The sequence below is a fragment of the Papio anubis genome, chromosome 17 (assembly GCF_008728515.1).
Source record: "Papio anubis isolate 15944 chromosome 17, Panubis1.0, whole genome shotgun sequence".
NCBI lineage: Eukaryota > Metazoa > Chordata > Mammalia > Primates > Cercopithecidae > Papio > Papio anubis.
This window is the reverse complement of record NC_044992.1, coordinates 769,351-793,622: the sequence shown is the minus strand read 5'-3', so window position 1 is coordinate 793,622 and position 24,272 is coordinate 769,351. Positions and strand designations below refer to the sequence as shown.

Sequence of the window (24,272 nt, the reverse complement as noted above, 5' to 3'; positions counted from 1 at the left end):
GTTTATGATACATCTTCTGAATGGCAGGCCCTGGGCTGTGGGTACAAAGAATGACCAGGACTTCATCATCTGGTAAAGAAAACAAGAGAACTTAGGCCAGGCACAGTGGCTCACGCCTGTAATCCCAGCACTTTGGGAGGCCGAGGTGGGCGGATCATGAGTTCAGGAGATCGAGACCAGCCTGGCTAACAGGTGAAACCCCATCTCTACTAAAAATTTAAAAAAAATTAGCCGGGCATGATGGCGGGCTCCTGTAATCCCAGCTACTTGGGAGGCTGAGGCGGGAGAATTGTTTGAACCAGGACCCGTGAGGTGGAGGTTGCGGTGAGCTGAGATTGTGCCATTACACTGCAGCCTGGGCTACAGAGCGAGGCTCTGTCTCAAAAAAAGGAAAACGAGAACTTGGATCATTCAGCCAGTGTTGCCAGGGTTTTGAGGCCAGACGGATCTTAGGGGGCTGAGTCTACCTTTCTCCGTCGTTAGTTGGGAGAACAGAGTGAGTATCTTTGCCTCTCTGAGCCGCAGCTTCCTGACCTGTCAGATGGGCTGTAACGAGGACTGAATATGAGGGTCCATGAAACCCTGGACCCAGGGCCTGGCATGGAGTCAGTACTGGTTTGCCCTCAGCTGGCAGGTTCGGGCACCCTGTCCCCCACCCCCCTCCAGTGGTTCTGGGTGTCACTTGTCCAGCAGCCCCCTCCTAAAGGCTGTCACCTACAAGTGGTCCCCTGGGTCGGGGCATTTGGCTGGCCGAGGCAGCATCATTTCTTAAGCTAATGGGGTCAGACTGGGCTTTGCTGAATCAACCTCAGAGTAGGGGCGGGGAAGTCAAGGTTGGGGCCCTCACCGCCTGCTGGCCTGAGGTTTCCCTACCATGACCCGGCGCGGCAGCTCTGAGCTTGGCCTGGTGTAGTTGGGAACAAGGGGCCTTTGTCAGCGGCTGGGGAGCAGCTTCTGGTTTCAATTACTCTGCAGAGCACGAGGAAGCTTGCAGCGAACGTGGGGCCGGAGCCCGCTGGGGCAGGAGGCAAGGGCTCCCCTGCCCCGCTTCCCTCCCTCTGGCCCCGTTCAACTCTGCCTGGGGGTCCTGCGCATCCTGGGGACCCCGGAATCTTAGCCCAGAGCCCCTTCCCACTCCAGCCCCCTCGTTCTTCACGGGTGGTCCTGGGACCCCTCCCAGGCAGGTGATCCACGTCCGTCGATGGGGGTCCTCAGTGCCTTCCCCCGTGCGCCCTTCCAGGCGACATGCATGGACCACACTGACCACAGCTGGGCCCCTGGCCCTGAGGGAGGCCTTGGTTCAACTGGGAAGGAAGACAGGCCTTTCCCTTTGGTTCCACCTCGCCTGTCCCCAACCCCTGTCCTGGCCCTCACAGCCCCCGTAGCTCCCTGTCCTGGGACACTGGAGTGGCCTCTCCCTGGAAGATCAGTCCCACGTCGGCGCCCACCAAGGCCAGGAGCGCATGTCAGGCCGCGCGTCGGCTCCTGGCGTAGGAGTTCTGCCTCCCTGCTGCCCTCACAGCTGGCCCGTGTGGGGCTCCTCCCTCTGCCGCCACCCCCACCCCTGTGCCAGTTCCCCAGGCACATGGGGACCCGGGAGGCTGAGCCCCAGGCCTGGTTCTACTTCCTCCTCATTCTCCACTTCCTGCCAGGGCCCCCTGACTGCAGCCATTGTCCTGCTCTGGCCCCGCCCGCCCCAGCTGTTTCACGCACATTTGTTCTCCAGCCCAGACTCCCACCTGCTGTCCCTCTTCAAGGCAGGTCTGGACGCCTGGTTCTCCTTGGAGAGTGGGCGGCAGAGCCTGTCCTGGGTGGCGGAAGTCAGGGGCAGGGTCCCTCGAGAATGCCTGCCCTGCCATCGAAAGCTTTTCCAAACATGGGGCACAAACCTCTCTCGTCAGCCCTGCTCGGCTGCCCCCATCGCCCAGGTGTTCTTGATTTTGGGAGCCTGGATTCTGCCCAGTGGATTCTGGGCAGGAAGCATCCAACGGGAAACAGATGGAGGTGTCAGTCGGCTCCGCCTGCTCCCCTCCACCCCTGGGAAGTGCCACCTCGTCAGGCAGGCCGGGCGCCCGCTCCCCCTGACGACCTCTGAGGGGCAGGCACCACGCAGAGAAGCCGGTCCAGACAGGACCTCAGGAGCCAATGCAGTCAGGCCCTGAGAACATCCAGCCTCCCGACAAACCAAAACAAAGGTGTTCTCAGCTCTGGGTGCCGGGCTCCCAGACTCAGAGGCACAGGACCCGGGTGGGTGCCGGGCTCCTGTGACCTGAGAGGCACAGGACCCGTTTATTCCTAGCCAACCTCGGTGCCCCTTCAGAGAGTGTCGCCTTTGGGTTCGTGGCTGCTTCAGTGCAAACTCATGAGGCAAGAGCCGTAGACATAGATGGCTCCCCGGCTCCTCCCTGCAGGCGGAGGCCGCTGCTTCCTCCTCGGAATCCAAAGAATCAGCCCCAGGGTTGTCCCACTTTCCGTGTTTTCTGAAAGCTTCGAGAGAAGGACACCACCGAAGGGTTGCTAGAGAATTCCTAGAGTTAGGGCTGAGGCTGCAGATGAATGCTGAGCGGGGGTCACCTTTAGGGTCGGCTCTGCGGGCCTCTCTCAAGCCTGCGACCACCGCAGACTCACAGCAGCCCCTCATGGCCAGCCCCTGCCTTGCCGTGGACAGTGGTGGTGCTGGCTGAGGGTCTAAGCCCCAGTGCAGCCTGCAGCCTTGGGCTGAGGCAGGGAGGGCTGGGCACAGCGTGTTCACGCCGTTGGAGGCAAGGCTGAGCTGCCCTGCCTTCAGGAAAGACCGTAGCGTGACTGGAGATGCAAGACGACCTAGACAGGCCCGCCTGACCGACTAGACAGGCGCTGTTCCCTTGCGAGGCTGCCGAGGCGAACCCACAGCCACAGGGCAAAAGCCCCGAGTTTCCCAAAGCAGGGAGAGAAGTGGAGATAAGACATGAGCTGCAGGTTCAACGTCTGACCTGGAGGCGTCCTTACAAAGGCCCTAATCTCTCTCACCCCCACACATCCCCCACCTCGTGGGAGAGCGAGGCCCTTGGGAAAACTGCCTGTAGGGGCTGCTGGAGGCTGCTGGCGGCCCAGGCACAGAACCTAAGGTCTGAGCTGTAGATGCCTGAAAGGAGGGCAGGGCGGTGGGGTGGGCCTCAGATTCTGCCTGTGGGGCTTGGGAATTCCCGGGAGGGACGTGAGCCCCAAGGCAGGCGAAGGGTGGTGGAAAAGCAGGTGTGAACAGGTGGGCCCCACATCCCCTCTTCAGCCAGGGCCCCTGCTCTCTCTGCTTCTGCTTCTATCGGACGAGGTGGGCAGGGAGACTTTGGCATAAAATTTCATTTGGAAATAAAGGCAGGGGCGCATCCTCAGCAGAAAAGAAATATCACCGGAGACCGCTTGTCTGTTTCGAGCTCCTGATTTGACAGCTGTGGAAACTGAACCCAGAGAGAAAAATGTGGCTGTTGAGACAGGTCCCTGGATCCCAGGGCCTGCTTCTGGCCACTGTGAGCTCAGAGCTTGGGTGGAAGGGAGGTGTTTGGGAATCCAGGATGAAGAAAGAACAGGGAGGCTCAGCCAACCCCATCCCACCTTCAGGTCTCAGCCCCTCCTGCCTCAGGCTGCCATGTCCGGCTGTGCTGGGAGACCCGGCCACACCCCGTCCTTCCCGGGAGGAGGAGCAAGCAAGCAGCCCAGGGGGCCTTCGGCGGCAGGGACAGCACACTGAGGGGCCACGCCCTGCCCACTCGGTCCCCCGGTGGGTTTTGTTCTAGATAAGCAAGATGTTCCCAAAGGCTCAAATGCATTTTTCACCCTTTTCTGTGACTAAATGTGCTGTGAGAATCGCTAGGGGTTGCCAGGAACGGGTTGTCAGGACACTTCTGCAGCAGACAAGCTCTTGGGCTGTTTCAGTCTCTCCTCTGCATCTAGAACCAGCGAGCGCCCTGGTGACACCAGCCTGACGTAGGCAGAGGGAGGCTAGAGCTGTGTGAGAAGCAGCACGTACTCGGGACTGCCCTGTGAGCCGACACAGGCCTTTGGGGAGTTGGGAGGACAGCAGGTTACCTTGGGCAGGCCTAGGTCTGGGCCGTGGAGCAACTCGCTTTCATCCTGACTGCCTTCTTCCTTACACTGTGCCTATCTTTAACCTTGAGCCTACCTAGGACCCCTCACCCAGCCCCACCTGGATGGAAGGATGGATGGATGGATAGAAGGAAATGTAGCTCCTAGGCTCTGCTCTGCCATTGGCTGCTGGGTGACTCCAGTCCCTGGGCCGAATGCAGGCTCTGAGCATTGCAGATACCCAGAGGTATCCGACGGGTGGGGAGAAAGACCTAGAGTGAGTGAGTCTCAGTGTCTCATGCTGGGAAGACACTTGGCCTTCCAGTCCGTAGGTTTTGGTTAGGGTCAGTACAGGAAACGGTCAGAACACACAGTAAGAATGCAGTGACCACAGAGCCACCGAGTTAGGGGGACACTCCCGTCCCCACTCCCCCACAGCTGTCCCCAGAACGTGCCATCCTGCATGCCCTCTGCATGGGCGCTGGGCACTCCAGGCTCCCATGCACAGCCTGCTTGTCTCTCTCTCAGCCTGGAGCCTGCGCCTGTCTTTGGGCAGGACCCACTGGCAGGCTCTCTGCAGCCCCCAAAGCCTCGGGCCTGCCTCACTCTTCTCCAGCACCTTCTTGCCTCCCAGCTCTGCTCCTTTGATGCCCACCCGGTGCCATGATCTCCTGGGGCTGAGAGAGGGAGTATTCTTGGCAGACCTGAGCCACATCCCCCTCGGTGCCCGTCCCCAAGGGTGCCAGGCTCCTCTTGGGCTCTGGACTCTCTGGGTGGCCTCTTGGGGCTCTCCCCACCACAGCTGGTTCCCAGGCTATCCCCACTGGGGTGCCTGTGGCCTTGGGCTGGCTGGCTGCTCAGAAACCCCTCTTCTGGAGTCATTTGCGCTAAGAGAGAGGACGGGAAATCGGGGCTCTGGTGTGGGCTGGGGGAGATGAGCGTCGTTCTGGTGGGAAAAAGGAGGTCACTCTGGAAAAGCGGCAGCTGCATTTCTAGGTTCTGAGGCAGAACCTTCCTCCTGGTGCTCACAGGCTGGAGGATTTGCCTGGAAGCCGTCCCCACCCCCAGCTGTCACCAAGGCAGCCCCACCGCAGTCCTTGCCCCTCCCGCCCACACGTTGCCGGACGTGTGTGATTCCCTGTTGACCTTCTTTCCTCGTTGATGCTGCTGCTGATCACCTTAACCTGATTTTACCTCAATCGCGGCTGTGCTGGGTAGCATGACCCCCGCCCTAGGCATAACGCCGGGTCCCACCCACGTCTCCCCAGGGACAGCCCCCCTCATTCCCCTGGCAGAGAGTCTGGGGAGGGGCTGAGGGAGGCTGGGATGGTCCACTAGGAATGTTTTTAATTCCAAAGGCAGTGACATCTGTTCGTGGGGGTCTTTTACCACCCAAGCTCTGTTTATCCCACCAGGGGAGTCTTGTAGTTCATCTGAGGAGGGATCCAATGGAAGGAGGTGGAAGGGTGGAAGGAAGGTGGAAGGTGGAATGGAAGGAATGGACAGGAATGGAAGGATGGAATGGAATGGTGGATGGAAGTGGGGGGGAGATGGAAGGGGTGGGGGACCAGGTGTGGGGGATGGAAGGGGTGGGGGGAGCAGGTGTGGGGGGATGGAAGGGGTGTGGGAGGAAGGAGTATGGCCACTTCCCCGGTAGTTGGGCTAGTCTGAACCGAGCCCAGCAGAGATGAGGAGGGTCTGTGGTGGGCTGCAGGGACTAGAATTCAGACTTCTGCTTTTGCTGGGGACATTTGTCTTGCATGGATCTTCTTCCACCCAAGACCATGGACTCCAGGAAACGATGAGTTGGGCTTAGGGGAGAGAAGGCAAGTCTGTGTCATCCCCAGAGCAAGCCCCCAGTCCAGAAGGAGGAAGGGAAAGATGAGCGTCTCAGGGGAAGACTCACAGCTCAGCTACCCATCTGCGAAGGTACTTCTATCACCATGGAGACCAGCTGGCCATCGTGCATCCAATCTGAGCTTGTTTTATCCAGACAAGTATTGAGCCTGTGGTTCCTGAGACAGATGAGTGTCGGACTTTGGGAACGGGATTTACACTGCCCCCTTCTCCCACACACCCGGGCGCAGCAGGGAGGGCACGACTGCGAGTCTGCACTCCTGTATGCGGGGACCCAGCCCTAGGAAGGGGACTCCCACACGGGAGCCATGAGTCGTCCCAGTGCTAAGTCACGGCACCAGGAGCACTGCAGCGCAAACGTGACGAGCAGTTATAATGGCACCTTACCAACCAGTGACACAACAGCCATTGCACATTTGCTGGAGGGAGGTCGAGTAAAGCTGGGTCCCAACGAGGGTGGATGGCTCTTTCCTCACAGGCCTCCCAGGGCCCCAATCCACTCCCCGTCCTCCAGGAAGCCTTCCCCGGCTCCCCTCCAGCTGGAAATTGTGTCTCTCGTCATGTGTGGCATTTTGTCTGTCCTGTTCTGAGGCTGTTCGAGGCTGAAGGATTTGCTTAATACATAAGCATCTTTGTCTTTGTTTCCAGATCTTCGAGCTTTCCAGACTTTGTTTCATCTTTGTTTCTTTGCCTTGTTTTCTACGACTTTGTTTTCCCGTGATCTTTGTTTTTCACCTTTGTTTTACCTGTTTCTTCATTATCTTGTTTTCAGATTGCCTTGTTCTTCCCGCATCATTCTGTTTCCTCTTCACATCATCTTGTTTCAGATTCTTTGTTTCTCACATCGTTCTATCTCTTCCTGATTCTCTTAAATTATTTTGTTTATCTTTCCGGAAATTTATCTTCTGATCTTTTCCGAGATCTTTATTTCTTTCATCTTTACTGAGCCAGATCTTTATTTTGATCTTTGATGCCGACTGGCGATGACGATGATTCGTCTTTGTGATGTCTTAACCCTCACCCCAGGGTCGGGCACGCAGACAGGCCCTCAGTCACTGCCTCTAGTGTGACATGACGGGGGCCGGGCCCAGTGGCTCCCTTCTGTCATCCCAGCACTTTGGAAGGCTGAGGCGGGCGGATCACGAGGTCACGAGATCGAGACCATCCTGGCCAACACGGTGAAACCCCGTCTCTGCTAAAAATACAAAAATTAGCCGGGCGTGGTGGTGGGTGTGTGTAGTCCCAGCTACTCGGGAGGCTGAGGCAGGAGAATTGCTTGAGCCGGGGAGGCGGAGGCTGGAGCCGAGATTGCACCACTGCGCTCCAGCCTGGGTGATGGAGCGAGACTCCATCTCAAAAAAAAAAAAAAAAGACATGAGTGGGACCAAGCAGTGAAGCCTGAGGAGTGAGCAGAGCCTTCTTGCAGGAGATGGTTCTGTGGTGGAGGAGATGGTTCTGTGGCTGTGTGAAGGGGCTGTCTGGGTCCTCCTGGAGCCCTGGAAGGGGCAGGCGAAGGAGTAGGGGGAAGGGTGACTCAGGCCTCAGTTAGTGGACACAGGCGTGTTCCTACCTCCGTCCGTCTCTCTACCCTCCCCCTCAGGAGGTGCTGGCGAGGCGCTTGTGTCTCATCTCCCACTTAGCAGCTCAGGTGTGAGGAGGCTCCGTGTGCACTGTCCAGGAGTGGGTGTGACGTGTGAGCCAGGAAGAAGCAGAGCTGGTCTGGCTGCCCCTGCAGGGACAGTAAAGACCCAGGCCTGGTTCTAGCCTAGCAGGACCAGGCAGGACGCCCCAGGACCCCCCTCCACCAGCCGGGCAGAAGGCAGTACAGGGCCAGATCCTGCCACACTAGGGCACCACAGTGAGTGACAGGGGTGTGGGCTTTGGAGTTAGCCAGACCTCCGTTTGTGTTCCTGCTTGTCCTGGCCTTGGACACGTAGCTCAGCTTGTCAGAGCCCTTCGTTTCCTCAAAGGTAAAGTGGGGATGCTGGAACTCACTTCATAAAGTTGGGAGGGATTAAGTGACGTCGTCCATCGTGCCTGGTCCATGCCAGCCTTCCATGAAGGGCAGCTCTGACTACGGCTGTCTATGCCGGGAAGCCACCCATTTCTCAAAAAACACCAAGGCCTCGGCGAGAAATCCTGACATCTGCCTGACCGTTGACGCCAGATGCCGAGGGCTTGTCTCTGGACTCTGACCCACCTGCCTTGGGGTCAACCAAGAGATGTCCTGACCCAGCTCTTTTTCCTGACTCCAAAGCATCATCCATACTTGAGTAAGGCACAGTGCTTGTGAGCACCAAGGGCTTTTGGGGGACCTCTTCGTCCTCACTTGGCACTGTGTAACCCTGGCCAGCACTGGAACTCCTGACCCCTTGTCCTCACCTCTCTACAACAGGCAGTAACACCAACATCACAAAAATGTGAGGCTCGGCCGGGCACGGCGGCTCAAGCCTGTAATCCCAGCACTTTGGGAGGCCGAGGCGGGCGGATCACCAGCACTTTGGGAGGCCGAGGCAGGCGGATCACGAGGTCAAGAGATCGAGACCATCCTGGCTAACACGGTGAAACCCCGTCTCTACTAAAAAAATACAAAAAACTAGCCGGGCGAGGTGGAGGCGCCTGTAGTTCCAGCTACTCCGGAGGCTGAGGCAGGAGAATGGCGTAAACCTGGGAGGTGGAGCTTGCAGTGAGCTGAGATTTGGCCGCTGCACTCCAGCCTGGGCGTCAGAGCGAGACTCCGTCTCAAAAAAAAAAAAAAAAAAAAAAGTGAGGCTCACAGGCAGTTGGGCATTTGAAAGACCTGGTTTGTGGTTGCCACGGTGCAAATACGGGTTTCCTTTCTGCGCCGTGCCGGGGTCTGCAGAGGTCTGAGGTCCCAGATACCCCTGGGTTTTGCATAGTTAACCTTTTGGGATTCAGCCTTTCCCTTTTGTCTGAATACCATACTCTAACTTGTCCTGTTACTTGGAGACGTAATTCCTGTCCTAGTCTGCAGTTAGAAAGTTCACTAACTTCAGGGTGAAGAACAAGCTCTCGGGCTTCAGCACAGACACGGCGGGCTGCCCGCGGGTGTCCTCGGCCCGCACAGACGCTGGGTGGCTGCCCGGTGGTGTCCCGGCGCCCAGCACAGACGCGGGTGGCTGCCCGTGGTGTCCTCGGCGCCCAGCACAGACGCGGGTGGCTGCCCGTGGTGTCCTCGGCGCCCAGCACAGACGCGGGTGGCTGCCCGTGGTGTCCTCGGCGCCCAGCACAGACGCTGGTGGCTGTCTGCGGTGTCCCTCGGCTTCCAGCACAGACGCTGGTGGCTGCCCGTGGTGTCCTCGGCGCCCAGCACAGACGCTGGTGGTTCTGCGGAAGTCCTCGGCGCCCAGCACAGACGCTGGTGTGGCTGCCCGGTGGTGTCCCCGCTTCCAGCACAGACGCTGGTGGCTGCCCGCGGGTGTCCTCGGCGCCCAGCACACGCTGGTGGTTGCCCGCGGGTGTCCTCGGTGCCCAGCACAGACGCGGGTGGCTGCCCGGTGTCCTCTGCTCCTGGCAGCAGAAATCTTTTTTGGTGAGGTGCGAAGGGCCACGGTTCAAAGTGACCCCTCGAGAGGCGTCTCTGGCTGGACATCTGTGACCCATGTCATTTCGGGCTTTTGCTCGTGTCCCGCCTCCCACTGAGATTCCCACACTAGAGGTCTCCTTTATCCTTAAATTTCTCACCTGAGGAGGCTTGTGAGTGCCCGTCCACAAGTGTCTGGCCCCGTCACTAAGCTGGTTCTGAGGAGGGTGCCTGGGGCAGAAGTTGGGGGTGGGGAAGTGCGACCCCAGGGCAGTGAGAGTCTTTTGGGGGGTGGGGGCCGGTGTTTGTGGCCAAAATGCAGCCCCCGCCTGGCCCTGGCACCTGGTGGCCCCTCCGCGGGGACCCAGCGGGGACGGACTGGGGTGTGGGGCTTGTGTAAACTTTATTTTGTGGGGCGGCCTCCGTGGAGGGAGGGCCGCGGGGTCGGGGAGGAGCAGCGCCCTTGCCAGGGGTGAGACCCGGGGTTGGAGCTGCGGAGGGGCGGGGAGGCGGCGCTCAGCCCGGGTGCAGCCTCGGGGAGGGCGGGGAGGGAGGGATGCGGAGGAGGGAGGAGGGACGCGGAGGAGGGAGGAGGGACGCAGAGGGCGGGAGGGAGGGACCGAGGGGAGCGCAGGGAGGGAGGGGAGCGCGGGGAAAGCCGGCGGGACTAGGCGAACTAGCGGGACTGGTGGCCGGGGCTGAGCGCTCCGCAGGCGCCTTCTCTCCAGCGCCACGTCCCGGTCCCCCGGCATGACTGACGTCCTGCCCCAGCCCGGCTGCAGCTCAAAGGCGGGGCGCGAACCCCTGGAGCTGGAGGAGTCGGGGAGCGAGCGCCCCCGCAACACCGGCGCCCGGCTCTGGGGCCGCGTGCGCAACAAGCTGCTCCGAAACAAGGTGCCCGCGGGGGCTGGAGGGTCCGGGGGTGCTCGGGAGGCTCGCGGGGGCCGAGGGGGCTGCGGGGGCTGCCGGGTCCCCCGCTCGCCTTTCCCGCTCCCGCCCCCTCCGTGGAGTCCCCGGGCAGAGCGGAATCTGTGCGCGTCACTCTCAGTGGCTTGAACTTGATGGGGAACGCCTGGGGCCGCCCCACCCAGACCCTGGCGCTCTGGCCTCTGCTTGTCTCGGGAGAAGGGAGGTTTCTTCTCGGCAGGTGGACTCTGCTTTCCAGGCAGGGAGCGCAAACAGGCCACGGGGAGACGCCTGCCTCTGGGTCTGCCCTGTTCATCCTCAACCTGACCCCTGCGTTCAGCGGGCCTTGCTGGCTGTCCCTTTGCTGAGGGGCGCCGACCGTGTGAGGTTTCCTCTGGCAGGGTTGTGCGTGGGGGGATGCTGCCGGGTCCGGGGGCTCCAGGCTTCCCTTCAGGGACCACCCAGCTGACTGCGGGCTCAGTGCCCGCCGGACACCAGGCGTTCAGTCGGTGTGCCAGGGGGTTCTTGACCCAGCAGGCAGCTCAGATCAAGCCGTGCCAGGGCAGACCGCTGGTGCCCCTGCAGCCCCAGACCTGAGTTGGGTTTAAAATCTGAGATAGAAGCCGACTGTCCTGCAGCTGGGCAGGCTGCCTTGGGGCTGGCGTGGGGCCCTGGCATCGGGCATCTGAGGAAGAGCCAGACCCAGCGCCCAGCACACAGGAAGCGCTCGATAACTGCAGATCAAATCTGGTCCCAGGGTGCCAGTCCCGGCTGGCCAGGGCTGGACCCATTCCTCAAGAGAGCCACAAGGGAGGGCTTGGCCAGTTGGCGGTGGAGGTCTGAGATCCTCTGAGGCTCACAGGACCCTCTCTGCAGGCTCTTACTGCCAGCCGGCATTGGGGCTCCTGGCATTGGCCAGGACGAGGTGATCTTGGGCTCGCTGGCCCCTCGTTTTGTTTCGGCTCCTGCCGTGGGGCATACTTGACCTCCCAGAGGTGACATCAGCCCTGGAAACTGCTGGGCAGGGCAGCAACTTGAGCTGTCCTGCACTGGCCCCTGTGTCACCTTCAGCCTCCCTGAGGACCAGGCTAGCAGAGCTCTGCTGGTCCCAGCTGCTGCCAGAGCCCCTCTGCTGAGGCAGCTGTCTGTGCCCGCCAGCATGGACTCATCCCCTCCCCAGCCCCTGCTGAGGCCAGCAGACACGAGCCCAGAGCTCACTATCCATCCCCAAACCTGAGTTGGCAAGAAACTGACCTGGCAGGTTCCGGGTCCAGTGCCAGCCAAACAGGGCGCTTCCAGTTTACCTGCCCCTTTGAGGAGGCGCCTGGTGGGCAGAGGGTCCCAGACTTTCAGTTCTTTCCCTGTGCATTTTGTGGCCGGCAGAACTGAGAAGCCCCTTCAGGAATTCCTCAGCTGGGTTTGCCCCGGCAGTGTCTGGTGGTTCCGTGTCTGATGGGGATCTCTGGGCAGGGACGGCAGCCAGGCAGACACCGGGCTGCTGAGCTAACGAGCGGGTTGGCATGAGCGCAGCTCAGGGTGGCCCTGGCCCTGGGCTGCTCTGTGTGACGAGCGATTCAGTCCTCTGGCCATGCTGTGTGGCACAGTGTGTCCGTGTCATGGAAACAGGGGTCAGTGCTGTGGTGGACAGAGGGATGTCTGCCCTGTGCTTCCCACCTCACTGTGCGCAGGCCGGCGGGTGAGCAGCAGGGTTGGGGGGCCGGGCCTGCCAGCCTCTTGCTTTCTGTCCTTGGTCACATTAACCTGGTGTTTTCCTGAGCTAGCTTCACAGTTGGGCTGAGGGGCTGGGATTAGGCTGTTTCGTTTAGGTGGGGTAAGGGAAGGGCACCTGGTACTGCTTAGCCTGGCAGGAGGGGGTGCCTCATTAACTCCTCGTTAACTTTGCCCTGAATGCTGCGGGTGCGAGAAACACCCGTGGCCCTCCTGCTTGCACGGACCTGAAGATTCATTAAAGGCTAGAGGCGGGGGTGTGACTCATCCAGGGCTGGGACTGAAGAATCTGTTCAGATGGAAAGGTCTCGTTAGAACTGAGCCTTTAAATAGTGCAGGGCCTCTGGTTTCTGGGGGAGAGGAGGCAGGGACACTCACGGAGGCTCCTTTGGGTGCCAGTGGGGGTCCCCGTGGTTGGGCCGTTCTTGTCCCCAGAGGAGAGAGTTCAGGGGCCGAAGCCTCATTCCAGCCCGACTTGGCAGTCAGCTTGTTGTGTGAGCATTTAGCCGGGAGACACGTGGCATCTGGGTTTGTGGGTTCAGCCAGGGCTGTCAGTATTGAACTTGGCGTTTCTACTTTTCTTTCCTTTTCTTTTCTTTTTTTTTTTTTTTTGCCTCAAATCACACTCCAGTAGACCAGGCCTGGTGCCTTGCTTTCCCTCCCGTCCTTCCCTCTTCTGGACTCTCGGTTGAGCTTTGGAGGGGAAGGGGCTGAAGGAGGAACCCCCCCACCCCTGCAGCATCCCCTTGTGGGAGCCATGAGGAGGCTCAGAGGGCCTGAAGGGAGGCTGGTCCAGAAGCACTTGTCTGTGGGGGAGGTTGAGCCCTTATGTAGCAACAAGACCAAGATGCTCCTGACCCAGACCAGGCCAGATGCTGGCCGGGGGTGGGGACTCAGGCTGAGCTGGCAGGGTCTGAGGAGGAGATTGAGGGCAGCTTCAGGTAACCTTGTCTCTGCCTGGGGGCACAGCCATGTGGGTCCGAGAATTCCCTACCTCCAAAGAGCTCCTCTTAAGCTGGACGCCAGCACTGCTGAGCCCCATAGTGAGTCCCGTGTTCTGTGGTGGGAGCTGCTGCCTTTGCTTCAGAGAGGATCAGAGGTGTTACCGAGGAAGGGTGGGGTGGAGAGTCCCCTTGGGCCATTCGGGGAAGCTTCAGGCTCACGATGGTCTTAGAAGAAGGTCCCTTTCTTGGATCACCTGAGGTCAGGAGTTTGAGACCAGCCTGGCCAACATGGCGAAACCCTGTCTCAACTAAAAATGCAAAAATTAGCCGAGTGTGGTGGCAGATGCCTGTAATCCCAGCACTTTGGGAGGCTGAGGTGGGTGGATTACCTGAGGTCAGGAGCTCGAGACCAGCCTGGCCAACATGGTGAAACCCCGTGTCTGCTAAAAGTACAAAAAAAAAAAAAAAAAAATTAACCGGGCATGGAGGCAGGCACCTGTAATCCCAGTTGCTTGGGAGGCTGAGGCAGGAGAATCGCTTGAACCTGCGAGGCGGAGGTTGCACTGAGCCGAGATCGCCCCACTGCACTGCAGCCTGGATGACAGAGCGAGACTCAGTTTCGGGGGTGGAGAAAAACAGGGTCCCTTTCTTTGTCAGCTTGGTCTCCACCGTAGGACAAACCCACCCCTCTCAGAGCCTGTTGTTTATTCCTTCCTGACGGCACCAGGTGTGCAGACCACGTGCACGCCCGAGGTTCACTCTGCCACGTACTTGGCCATTGAGGGTACACAAGTGCTGGGTACAAGATACAGATTTATCTTGGGCTCATTTACTTTTTTTATAATCCAGTCTGGGCGTTGGGAAAGATCTTGCAGTCTTCCGCAGTAGAAGTCTGGCCTGGCCCAGCTGCCCACCGCCCTTCCTTGTTTTCTACTGGGAAGAAAGCTTCATCGTGTGTCTTCTCTGTTCACATACACCTCCCTATAGTGACCCCTCAGCCACAGACAGGGGTCTACAGTGGTGCCTCCCCCGAGAGCTGGAGGCCCCTGCACCAGCCCATTTCTTCCTGGGCCTCTGTGTGGGTCCTGACTGCAGCCAGGCTGACTGGCAGGTTGGCAGTGGGGTCGGGTGAGCCTCCCTCATTTCCACAGCACTTACCCACCCCTGAAGGGGACGACCTCACTGCTGGGGCCTCGTGAGTACTCTCCTGACCTGTCTGCCAGGCCGGCTCCTAAGAGGCCTGCTTGAGTCCACAGAGGAGGAACCCTGGACTCTGAGAATCTGATGAAGGTTCTGGAGGCCGCCCAGACACAGAGCCACGCCATGCACACACTGTGTGTGACTTCAGACGGGGCTGTGGACACCAAGGCGGGAACCCTGCTCTGAGTGAACTTGGCAAGGTGCTGCTTCTTGGTACCTGGGGAGGGTAGAAGGGCGCTGGTCCTCCCCAGCCTCCCTGCAGCCCACAGCTTGGCCAGCCAGCGGTGCTGGGCGTGGTGCCCCAGCTTTTGGATGGCTCTGGACCAGGGAGAGCAGAACATGCCAACCGAGGGGGTTCCTCAGAGGCCAAAGCTGCCTGAGCCCAGTGTTGCCGTAGTACCCAGAGGCAGGGAGGCCCCAGACATTTGGGAAGGAGCCCAGAAGCCTGCAGGTGTGGGTTTGGGGGAGCTGCAGGTGTAGGTTTGGGGGAGCTGCAGGTGTGGGTTTGGGGGAGCTGCCGGGTGTCACTCACAGAGTACTGATGCTGGAAGGACCTGGTTCTCTGCTGAGTGGCCTCGCTGACTGCCCAGGTGGTTGGGAACTGGTCGACAGGTGCTATTTTTTGGCCTCCTTTCCCCTGTGAAATCATGCTGGGGCAGGAAGATGTTTGTGTCCTGACGGCCCCGTGGCACCTTCGAGGAACAGACAGTCCCCTGTGCCTGTGACCTGCCTGCCCCACCCCCGGGAGAAACCCAGCATCAGCCCTGGATCCAGTGAACCGAAGACACTGGGCCCTCCAGGATGGGCCCTAGAGAGGCGGGAAGGGCCCATGGAGCTGCTCTAGGGCTTCTGCAGAGAGGCCAGGAGGCCCCAGGATCCCCATGGCCCCGCTTCAAGACAGTGGAACTAGCTTCTGAGCGGGAATCTGGAGGGATCTCTATCCTGAACCGTGACCCCAGCCGGGGCTGGCACCGATGACGGGCACAGCCAGAGCCGTGACATCCGCAGCACCCTTCCCATCCGATGCCTGCATGCCGTGGCTGTGCTCGGGGAGGCCTCCGGGGTCCCCAGCCCTCAGGCTCCTGTGGCACAAGGTGCCAGAGAAGACAGGACGGCCAGGCTGGTGGGAGTCGCGGTTTTCCATTTTTCTTGTCTTGGTCTGCTACTTAACTGCTGTGTGCCCGTGAGTACATCCCTTTACCTCTCTGGTTCTCTGGTATCAGCTCAGTGAAGGAGCAGAACAGGGTGATCTACTAGAATCCAGTTCATGTGATGATCTTGGCCATGTCTCAAGATTCCTAGTCCTAAACCTTAAACCCTGAGCACCCTGGGAGAGTCTGTCACAGGGCTGCCCCTGGGCCAATGCCAGCCATTCAGTGAACACAGGAGCAGGGGGTTTAGTGGGAATGCAGGGCTTCCGGACCCCTGTCCTGAAGCAACCCTGGCAGGGAGCCATTGTCACCTCCTTCCCCCGGGCCCCAGGTGGTTCCTCTGGCCTGTGAGTGTTGCTGGAGCACCTCCCACGTGCTGGGCCTGCAGGAGCTAGGGACACAGGCACCCGAGACAGACGAGACCCAGTCTGTAGGAGGAGTCCGTCAGCAAGTGAGATCCTTGCAGGTCAGACGAGTGCTGTGAAGAAAATAAACACAACTGGGTAACACAGTAGAGAGTGACAAGGGGACGCCTGGCTTGAGATCACCACTTTTGAACGAAGATTTAAATGACAAGAAGAATTCAGCTGTAAAAATCCTGGGGACAGTGCATTTCAGGCCAAAGAACCAGCAAGGTGCACACCCCGAGACAGGTGTGTTCAGAGGCAGAAGGGAGCGGCGGGGACAGCGTAGGGCATTACGCAGGGTCAGGGGACGGCAGCCAGGCGATGTGGGGCCCTGCGGTTCAGGACAGGGAGCTCGGCCTTTAATCCGAATGCGGCGGGAAGCCACGGGGAGTTCAAGCACAGTTTTGTGGTGGTGATATGTTTTGTGGCGATGATATGTTTTGAACACGTACTGAGTACGAGGCATCATTCTTAGCCTGTGACGCAAGTGAGGTGACGCCCACGAGGTGCTGTTATTATCCACACTGTTTTATTTGTTTATTTGTTTGGGTTCTTTGTTGTTGTTGTTTTGAGACAGAGTCTTGCTCTGTTGCCAGGCTGGAGGGCAATGGCGCAATCTCGGCTCATTGCAACCTCTGGCTCCTGAGTTCAAGCGATTCTCCTGCCTCAGCCTCCTGAGTAGCTGGGATTACAGGCGCCCACCACCATGGCCGGCTGATTTTTGTATTTTTAGTAGAGATGAGGTTTCACCATGTTGGCCAGGCTGGTCTCAAATTCCTGACCTCAGGTGATCCACCTGCCTTGGCCTCCCAAAGTGCTGGGATCACAGACATGAGCCACCGCGCCCGGCCTAAATGTGTTTCGAATTTTTACATTTTTAATTTTTTTTTTTTTTTTAGAGGGAGTCTCACTCTCTCGCTCAGGCTGGAGTGCAGTGGCACCATCTCAGTTCACTGCAGCCTCCATCTCCCGAGCTCAAGCAATCCTCCCACCTCAGCCTCCCAGGTACCCGGGTCTACAGGCATGTACCAACATGACTGGCTAGTTTTTGTATTTTTTTCTAAAGACGAGGTTTCACCATGTTGCGCAGGCTGATGGTGAACTTGTGGCTTCAATGGATCCACCTGCCTCAGCCTCCCACAGTGCTGGATTACAGGCAGGAGCCACCGTACCTGGCCCAGACTGTTTTATATGTGAGGAATGAGGCTCAGAGAGTGACCCAGATGAGGTCACATGAGTGGCTTAGCCGAGGGGCAGCACTCAGACCCAGCAGCTCAGCCCCAGCGCAAGCTCTCACCCGTGGTGTCCTCCTTTCCATGGCTGGTTGGGGTTGGGCTACATGCCCTGAATGGAGGCGTCTGGAGATGCTGGGCTCCTGCCCATCAGGCATCAGTGTGGTGCCCAGCCTGGCATGTGTGCATAGCAACAGGCACAGCAGTTCTTCTCGATGATGCCACTGAACGTGAGACTCGGAGCAAGGCGAGGCCTGGGAGGGGCCGCTCAGAGCCCACCTGGGCCCTGGAATTGCTGGTGACCCTCATGTCCCCGGCAGTAAGCTCCACACCCACCTGGCCTGGGCAGGGAGGGTGAAGCCGGTTTCAGAGAAGGCTGTTGATGCTCTTTTTTTTTTTTTTTTTTTTTTTTTTGAGATGGAGTCTCGCTCTGTCGCCCAGGCTGGATACAATGGCACAATCTCGGCTCACTGCAACTTCTGCCTCCCGGGTTCAAGCAATTCTCCTGCCTCAGCCTCCCGCGTAGCTGGGACTACAGGCGTGTGTCACCACACCCAGCTAATTTTGTATTTTCAGTAGAGACAGGGTTTCTCCACGTTGGTCAGGCTGGTCTCGAACTCCTGACCTCAGGTGATCCTCCTGCCTCGGCCTCCCACAGTGCTGGGATTACAGGTGTGAACCGCCGCGCCCCGCCCTGTTGATGCTTCTTAACCACTCCAGGTCCAGCGCGAGGCTTTGGAGCCCGTGGAGGTGTGACAGGTCCTCGGCCTTCCCATGGCCGCCAGCATGAATCTTCCTGGTCAGGACCACAGCAGGCCTTTCATCTTGGACTTTGACCTCTGAGGGAGCCCCTTTCCTTTCAGGACGGGCTGCTGAGGCCGCCTCTGTGTTGCTTTCGCCCTGGTCTGTTCCTTTTCTCAAGAGGGCCCCACTGCCCCTGCCCTTGCTACCCTGGCATCCCTGACCTGCCCTGGGCGGGGGCAGGGCCAGCTTCCTGGTTGGTATTTGCAGCCCAGTTCTGAGCTGAAACCTCCAGCCTGCCTGCGTGGGGAGGCCGTGGTGGGGTAGGCTGGCCCTGAGGAAGACAGGCCCAGGCTGCCGGGGGAGATGTGCCTGGCTGTGGGGCCTCCAAGAGCAGCCCAGGTTTGGGTTTTTTCTGCTTCTCAAGGTCAGCCATGCCCAGCCTGGGGGCCAAAAGCGAAGTGGGTACTGGGGCAGGCAGAGGTGCTGGAGGGGCGCCAGGAAAGGCAGAGGTCCTGGGTGGACGTGGGGTAGGCAGAGGCGCTGGAGTGGACGCTGGCGAAGGCAGAGGTCCTGGGTGGACATGGGGCAGGCAGAGGCGCCAGAGTGGACGCTGGTGAAGGCAGTTTGCCGCGGGTGCTGAGAGGCTAACCTGGCTTCAACAAAAGCCTTGTTCAGAGCTGCTAAACCCCTTCCTTCCATGAAGCTCGGGGAACTTAGATGTTCTAGGGTGTCGGAGGGGAGGCAAGCCGGGGCCCTGGGACACAGTGTCAGCCCTCGCCTATATGTGGCTGGCCTGGGTGTGGCAGGCGGCCACACCTTGGCTGCAGGGCACCTTGGCTGCAAGGGAGCCTGGCTGGCCCTGCAGGGTGAGGGCTGGAGAGGCGGAGCCTGCCTGGCCTAGCAGTGGGGATGCCAGGCCATGGGAAGATGTGGGGAGAGTTTCTGGAGCCTGACCCGGTGTCCCCCACCCAGCTGCTGAGCTGGAAGCCAGGGGTAGGTCACAGCAGCCCCTCCCTCTCTGCCCTGCCTCTCTCTTGGAGCAGCCACGTTGACGGAATCCTCCGGCGCCTCCTCGAGGGAGGAGAGCCAGGCTTTTGGCAGCTCCCGTCTCCCCTGTTGCCAGCTTGCCAGCCCTGCCGTGCCTCTCACGCCTGTGGTCTGCCCCAATGACAGGCCGGCTTCAGTGTCCCAAGGGGACCCAGCCCTGAGTGTGGGGCTGCCCTTGGGGGAGGGCAGGGGAAAGCCAGCCCGGGCTGCCACCGTGGCCGCTGGCCTGGGAGCCACAGGAAACGTGCCCACCCTCGGACCTGATGATGTCTGGCTCAGGGCCTGGGTTCCGCGGTCCCTCCAGGGCAGGCGTGAAATGCCACAGCTCCACCTTCCACGTGGTTCCCAGTCTGGGTGCGTCTTTCACTGAGGTCCTTCGGGAGTCCTTTTCTTTTCTTTTTCTTTTTGAGACAGAGTCTTGCTCTGTTGCCCAGGCTGGAGTGCAGTTGCACTATCTTGGCTCACTGCACCCTCTGCCTCCCGGGTTCAAGCGATTTCTGGCTAATTTTGTATTTTTAGTAGAGACGGGGTTTCACCATGTTGCCCAGGCTGGTCTCGAACTCCTGACCTCAGGTGATCCACCTGCCTCGGCCTCCCACAGTGCTGGGATCACAGGCGTGAGCCACCGCGCCCGGCGGGGATCATTTTCTAGTGTTCCTGTTCCACCTGTCACGAGGAGCAGATTCACCACCTTTGTTGTAAAGAAGCACTTTTTTTTTTTTTTTACCCCGAGACAAAGCCTCGCCGTCACCACGCCATTTTGCCTCAGCCTCCCAAGTAGCTGGGATTACAGGTGCCTGCCTCCACGCCTGGCTAATATTTGTATTTTTAGTAGAGATGGGATTTCACCATGTTTGCCAGGCTGGTCTTGAACTCCTGACCTCAGGCGAGGCCTGCCTCGGCCTCCCAAAGTGCTGGGATTACAGGCGTGAGCCACTGCACCTGGCCGAAGAAGCACTTTTTTTTATGAACCTCTGCAACCCCCTCTGAGGGAAGCCCTCCCACCTTCTGGGATGCCAGGGCTCAGAGGGCGGAGGGTAGAGGAGCGCCAGCCGTGAGAGGAAGGGCAGGGTTGTGCCCAGGAAGCAGGGCTCCTCGGGGGGTTGGCCCTGGGCGGTGGGAGTGAGTGAGTGGGCTCCTGAGGGAGGCGGCTTTCAGGAAGGAGGTGGAGGTCTGGGAGCCCTTGGGGCCCTGGCGAATGTGGTCTTCAGGTTCCCATCATCCAGTGAGCCCCTGAATCACATCCCGAGTGACGTCTACTGAAGGCCGCTCGGGACCTCTGCCTCCTCCTCCACTGAGACCCCCCGTGGCCAGTTCTAAGTTCCGCCTGCCTTGGGCAGAGCCCCTCGCTGCGGATTAAAGGGCTCTGGGTGAGGGCTTGTGGGAGGGGAGGTGGCGGAAACCCACCAAAGACTTTGGGGCGAGCTGCCTGCTGGAGTGGAGAGCATGGCCCGGCAGGCAGGGGCACCAGGTTGGAATGGGGCCTCCGCCACCTCCGAGGGAGTAGGAGTGGAGACTGGAGGGAGCCTGCCCCTGAATCCGAGAATGGCGCTGGCCGGGAGCAACCCTCCAGGCAGTGGCAGGAGAAATGGGGTCACCTGCCCCAGGGGGTGAGAGGTGGGCCAGGGGGAAGGGCTGAGACCCTCAGGGGCATCCCCAGGATGTTCCTGAAACTCAGCTCTGGAGGACACTCAGGTGTGCGTAGAGCACCCTCTGCCCTGGAGCCTCGAATCCGCTCCCTGCTGCGAGGCCACTTTGCTGATTCCTGCCCCAAACGTGAGGTCGTTTCAGTCCAGAAAGGCGAGGTGACCTCCTCCAGCCACCTCTGGGATTCTTGGTGGAGAATCCACGCCCACCTTCAGGCCTTCACTTCTGCCCCTCGGAGGTGACGGAGCCCCACTTCAACCTGGTGCCCCTGCCTGCTGGGTGTTTATCGCAGGGGACCCGGTGGTCTGCTGGACATGAGTCCCCAGGGTCAGCGTTTCTCTTCGGGAGAGGTCTGAATGCGCAGTCATGATTTGACCATGGCTAAGTGCCCAGACAAAAAGAAAATAGTTGGCCAGACGTGGCGGCTCACGCCTGGAATCCCAGCACTTTGGGAGGCTGAGGTGCGCGGATCACCTGAGGTTAGGAGTTGGAGACCAGCCTGGCTAACATGGTGAAAGCCCGTCTCTACTAAAAATACAAAAATTAGCCGGGTGTGGTGGCTCGCGCCTGTAGTCCCAGCTACTCGGGAGGCTGAGGCAGGAGAATCGCTCAAACCGAGGTAGAAGTTGCAGTGAGCCGAGATCGCACCACTGCACTCCAGCCTGGGCAACAGAGTGAGACTCTGTCTCAAAAAAAAAAAAAAAGAAGAAAATAGTTGAGCTGCTCTCAGTGACCATGTGCGGCCCAGTCGTGCGCGCCTGGCCTACTTGTCTGCCCCTGGCCCAGTCGTCCGCCCCGGCTCAGTTGTCTACCCCTTGCCTGGCCGTCTGCCCGTGGCCCACTCGTCTGCCCCTAAGCCATCCAGCCCTGGCTCCCTCGTCTGCCCCGGCCCAGTCGTTCGTCCGGCCTTCGGTTCCATGATGTTTTACGGCCTGTTTCTGTCTCCTGCCTGTGGCCCACCTTGGGGAGGCCCCAGTGCTCATGTGCCCTTGGTGGTCTTCCCAGCCTAGCCCTTCACAAGCTCCCTCTGTCTCCCTGCTTCAGGTGGTCGGACATCCCCCAGGTACCTGCTCCCCTGGGCCCATGGGTGGCACATGGTGACTGCTGGGACCGGAGGGTGAGCAGTCAGGTGTCCCATCCACCAACGTCCCAGGGGCCAGCCCCTCCACCCCGGTGCTAATCTCATCAGGAAATAGCAGAGTCCACATTTCCCAGGAGTTATAAATAGCCGGCGCAGTTTTGGGCAGCAGCGTTTCTCTGGAAAATGTACCCTGTCCCTCTGCCTCCCTCCCTCTGTGTTTCAATGATATCCTGAAATAGACTTGGTTTGTGGAGGCTGATGGCCTCCCGGGAGACAGAGCGTCGTGGTCAGGGTGCCGTGGGGCCAGGCAGGCCTCTCTGAGAGGATACCAGGGCCACTCCTGCAGCAGGCACCGGGAAGATGGCCGGGGTTCAGGGGTTTGCAGCTTAGGAAAGTGCCCGTGACCCAGGCCTGGCCTCAGAAGGGGCTGGAGTGTGTGAGACAGCAGCAGGTATAGCCTGGGAGGCTGCAGAGGGGCAGATCTTAGCGGAGCAGGAAGGCAGAGAGGACCCAGAGGTTCCCACCGTGACCTGGGGCTCTCCGGGAAGGCTCTCTGGAGGAGGTGAGGCCTTGGCATCAGGAGTTGCAGTCCCGGGTCAGGTGCTCCCAGAAGAACACCGGGTTGAACGTGGCAGCTGGAGCGGGAGTGACGGGCGTGAGGCGGTGGGAGGGCTGTACTGGAGGTGCCCTCCCAGCACCCAGGTCTTGCCCACCAGGTCGGGACACACACCGGGAGGCCCGATGTCGCTTTCTGAGGAAGCAGCAGTTACAGCAGCTGCCGGTCATGGACTTCACACATTCTGCAGTTTCAGCAGAGAGGAGGCTGGGGGCCTTGATTTTGAACCCCAGCTCTCACTTCCTAGATGTTCTCTGGGTAAATTCCTTGCTCTCGTTAAGCCACAGCATCCTCATCTGTGAGACGGGAGCAGCCACGAGAGCTTAAACCGCACACGTTTGCTATGATGATGAACAGAGATGCTGTGTGTAGAGGATTCATCAGTGTCAGACTTGCAGGAAAGGCTCAAGATACGTCCGTTGCTCTCACTCTTTTCCGTAACAACCCTGTGAGGCAGGTGTGGACGCGTCCACGAGGAAATCGAAGTTCACGGAGGTGAAAGGCCTTGCCCGAGTGCACACGGTTGAACGGAAGACTCGGATCAGCCTCTGAATGCTGCACACTGCCTCCACCAGGCTGTGTCCAGGTCCCCCTCTGAGACTCGGGAAGGACCCTTGGCTCAGCTTCCTGCAGAAGCTGCCAGGAAGCGCCCGGTCGTGGGAAGCTGGGGCCGAGGAGGTGCTCTGGGTGAATCCGACCAGGTGCTGTGGAATTGGCCTGAGGCTTATGCTGATGTGTGGAGAGACCTGCCTCAAGAAGGGGTGGTCTCAAAACATCAAACTGTGCCCCACAAATACGTAAAACTTTAACGTGCCCATTAAAAAATGAGAACCCGCACAGTGGTGCACGCCTGTAATGCCAGCTCTTCAGGAGGCCGAGGCAGGAGGGTCACTCAAGCCCCGGACAAGATAGCAGCCTGGACAGCATAGCGAGACCGCATCTCTAGAAAAATAAATAAATACAGGCCGGGCGCGGTGGCTCACACCTGTCATCCCAGCACTTTGGGAGGCCAAGGCGGGCGGACCACCTGAGGTCAGGAGTTCAGGACCAGCCTGGGCAACATGGTGAAACCCCATCTCTACTAAAAATACAAAAATTGGCCAGGCGTGGTGGCTTACACCTGTAATCCCAGCACTTTGGGAGGCCAAGGTGGGTGGATCATTGAGGTCAGGAGTTTGCAACCAGCCCAGCCAACATGGCAAAACCCTGTCTCTACTAAAAAATACAAAAATTAGCCTGGTGTGGTGGTGCGCGCCTATAGTCCCAGCTACTTGGGAGGCTGAGGCAGAAGAACTGGTTGAACCTGAGAGGTTGCAGTGAGCCAAGACCGCACCATTGCACTCCAGCCTGGGCAACAAGAGCGAAACTCCGTCTCAAAAAAGAAAGAAATGTAAGATGGCATGGCCGTTCCAGAATGTTTCTCTTAAGGGTAGCATCTCAGTTGACAGAGCATTTGATCCCTCCACCCTGTGTGGCCACTGCTGGGGGACAGAGCTGGGGACAGACCCAGGCCCGGCCCTGTGTCCAGATGAGATGAAGGAACTACGAGGGACAGCCTGTGTGGTCCAGGAGGGTTTGCAAAGAACAAAAGCAGCTTAGAGGGGAGAGAGGTTTCGGGAAAGTGAGGCCAGAACTGGGGCTTCCTTTGAGACCCTGCAGGACCCTTCCCTCCAGCCGGGCAGGTGGCGGCCTCACACCTCCCGTGTGTGAAGAGGTGCTCGGAGCAGTGGTTCTCCCCGAGGGGCGCTTGGTTCTCTGCACACGCCTGACTTTTTCTGTCTCCTGTTCTGGGTTCCATCTCTCCTCTGGGCAGGGAACAGCCAAAGACAGGGCCTGGGCCACCACTGGCCCCAAATGCAGGGCTCAGGGCAAACCACGTGCAGACCCAGACCCCGTCGGAGGCTTGGGTACCACCTGTCCCCAGCCGGTGTGTGGGTGATAGAAGATGTGGGAAGGACCTACATCGAGCGGCAGGAAGCCCAAGGCTGACCCAGATCCAGTTTCCTTTCCGTGATGACAGTGGCCTGTTATAGCAACAGTGTTGAAACCGTGGCACGCACACACCTCAGAGTGCACAGAGACGTTCTGAGGGTGACGTGGGCAGGA

General features: G+C 59.4%; 1 protein-coding gene across 6 annotated transcripts in view; it reads left to right on the top strand.

The window, feature by feature from the left end:
* Window positions 1-24,272, top strand: part of ABR (ABR activator of RhoGEF and GTPase) — a 217,511-nt gene that overhangs the window by 180,823 nt on the left and 12,416 nt on the right. Inside the window, exon 17 of one of the 6 annotated variants that reach the window (XM_031657233.1) lies at window positions 5,844-6,146. The exons of 4 other annotated variants lie outside the window; for them this stretch is intronic. In XM_031657233.1, coding sequence (XP_031513093.1) covers window positions 5,844-5,867 — 24 coding nt within the window. In that variant the 3' untranslated portion in view covers window positions 5,868-6,146. Of the gene's footprint in view, window positions 1-5,843; window positions 6,147-10,118; window positions 10,358-24,272 lie in introns of those variants that run through there. One more of the 6 variants, XM_031657236.1, reaches the window with a different exon arrangement.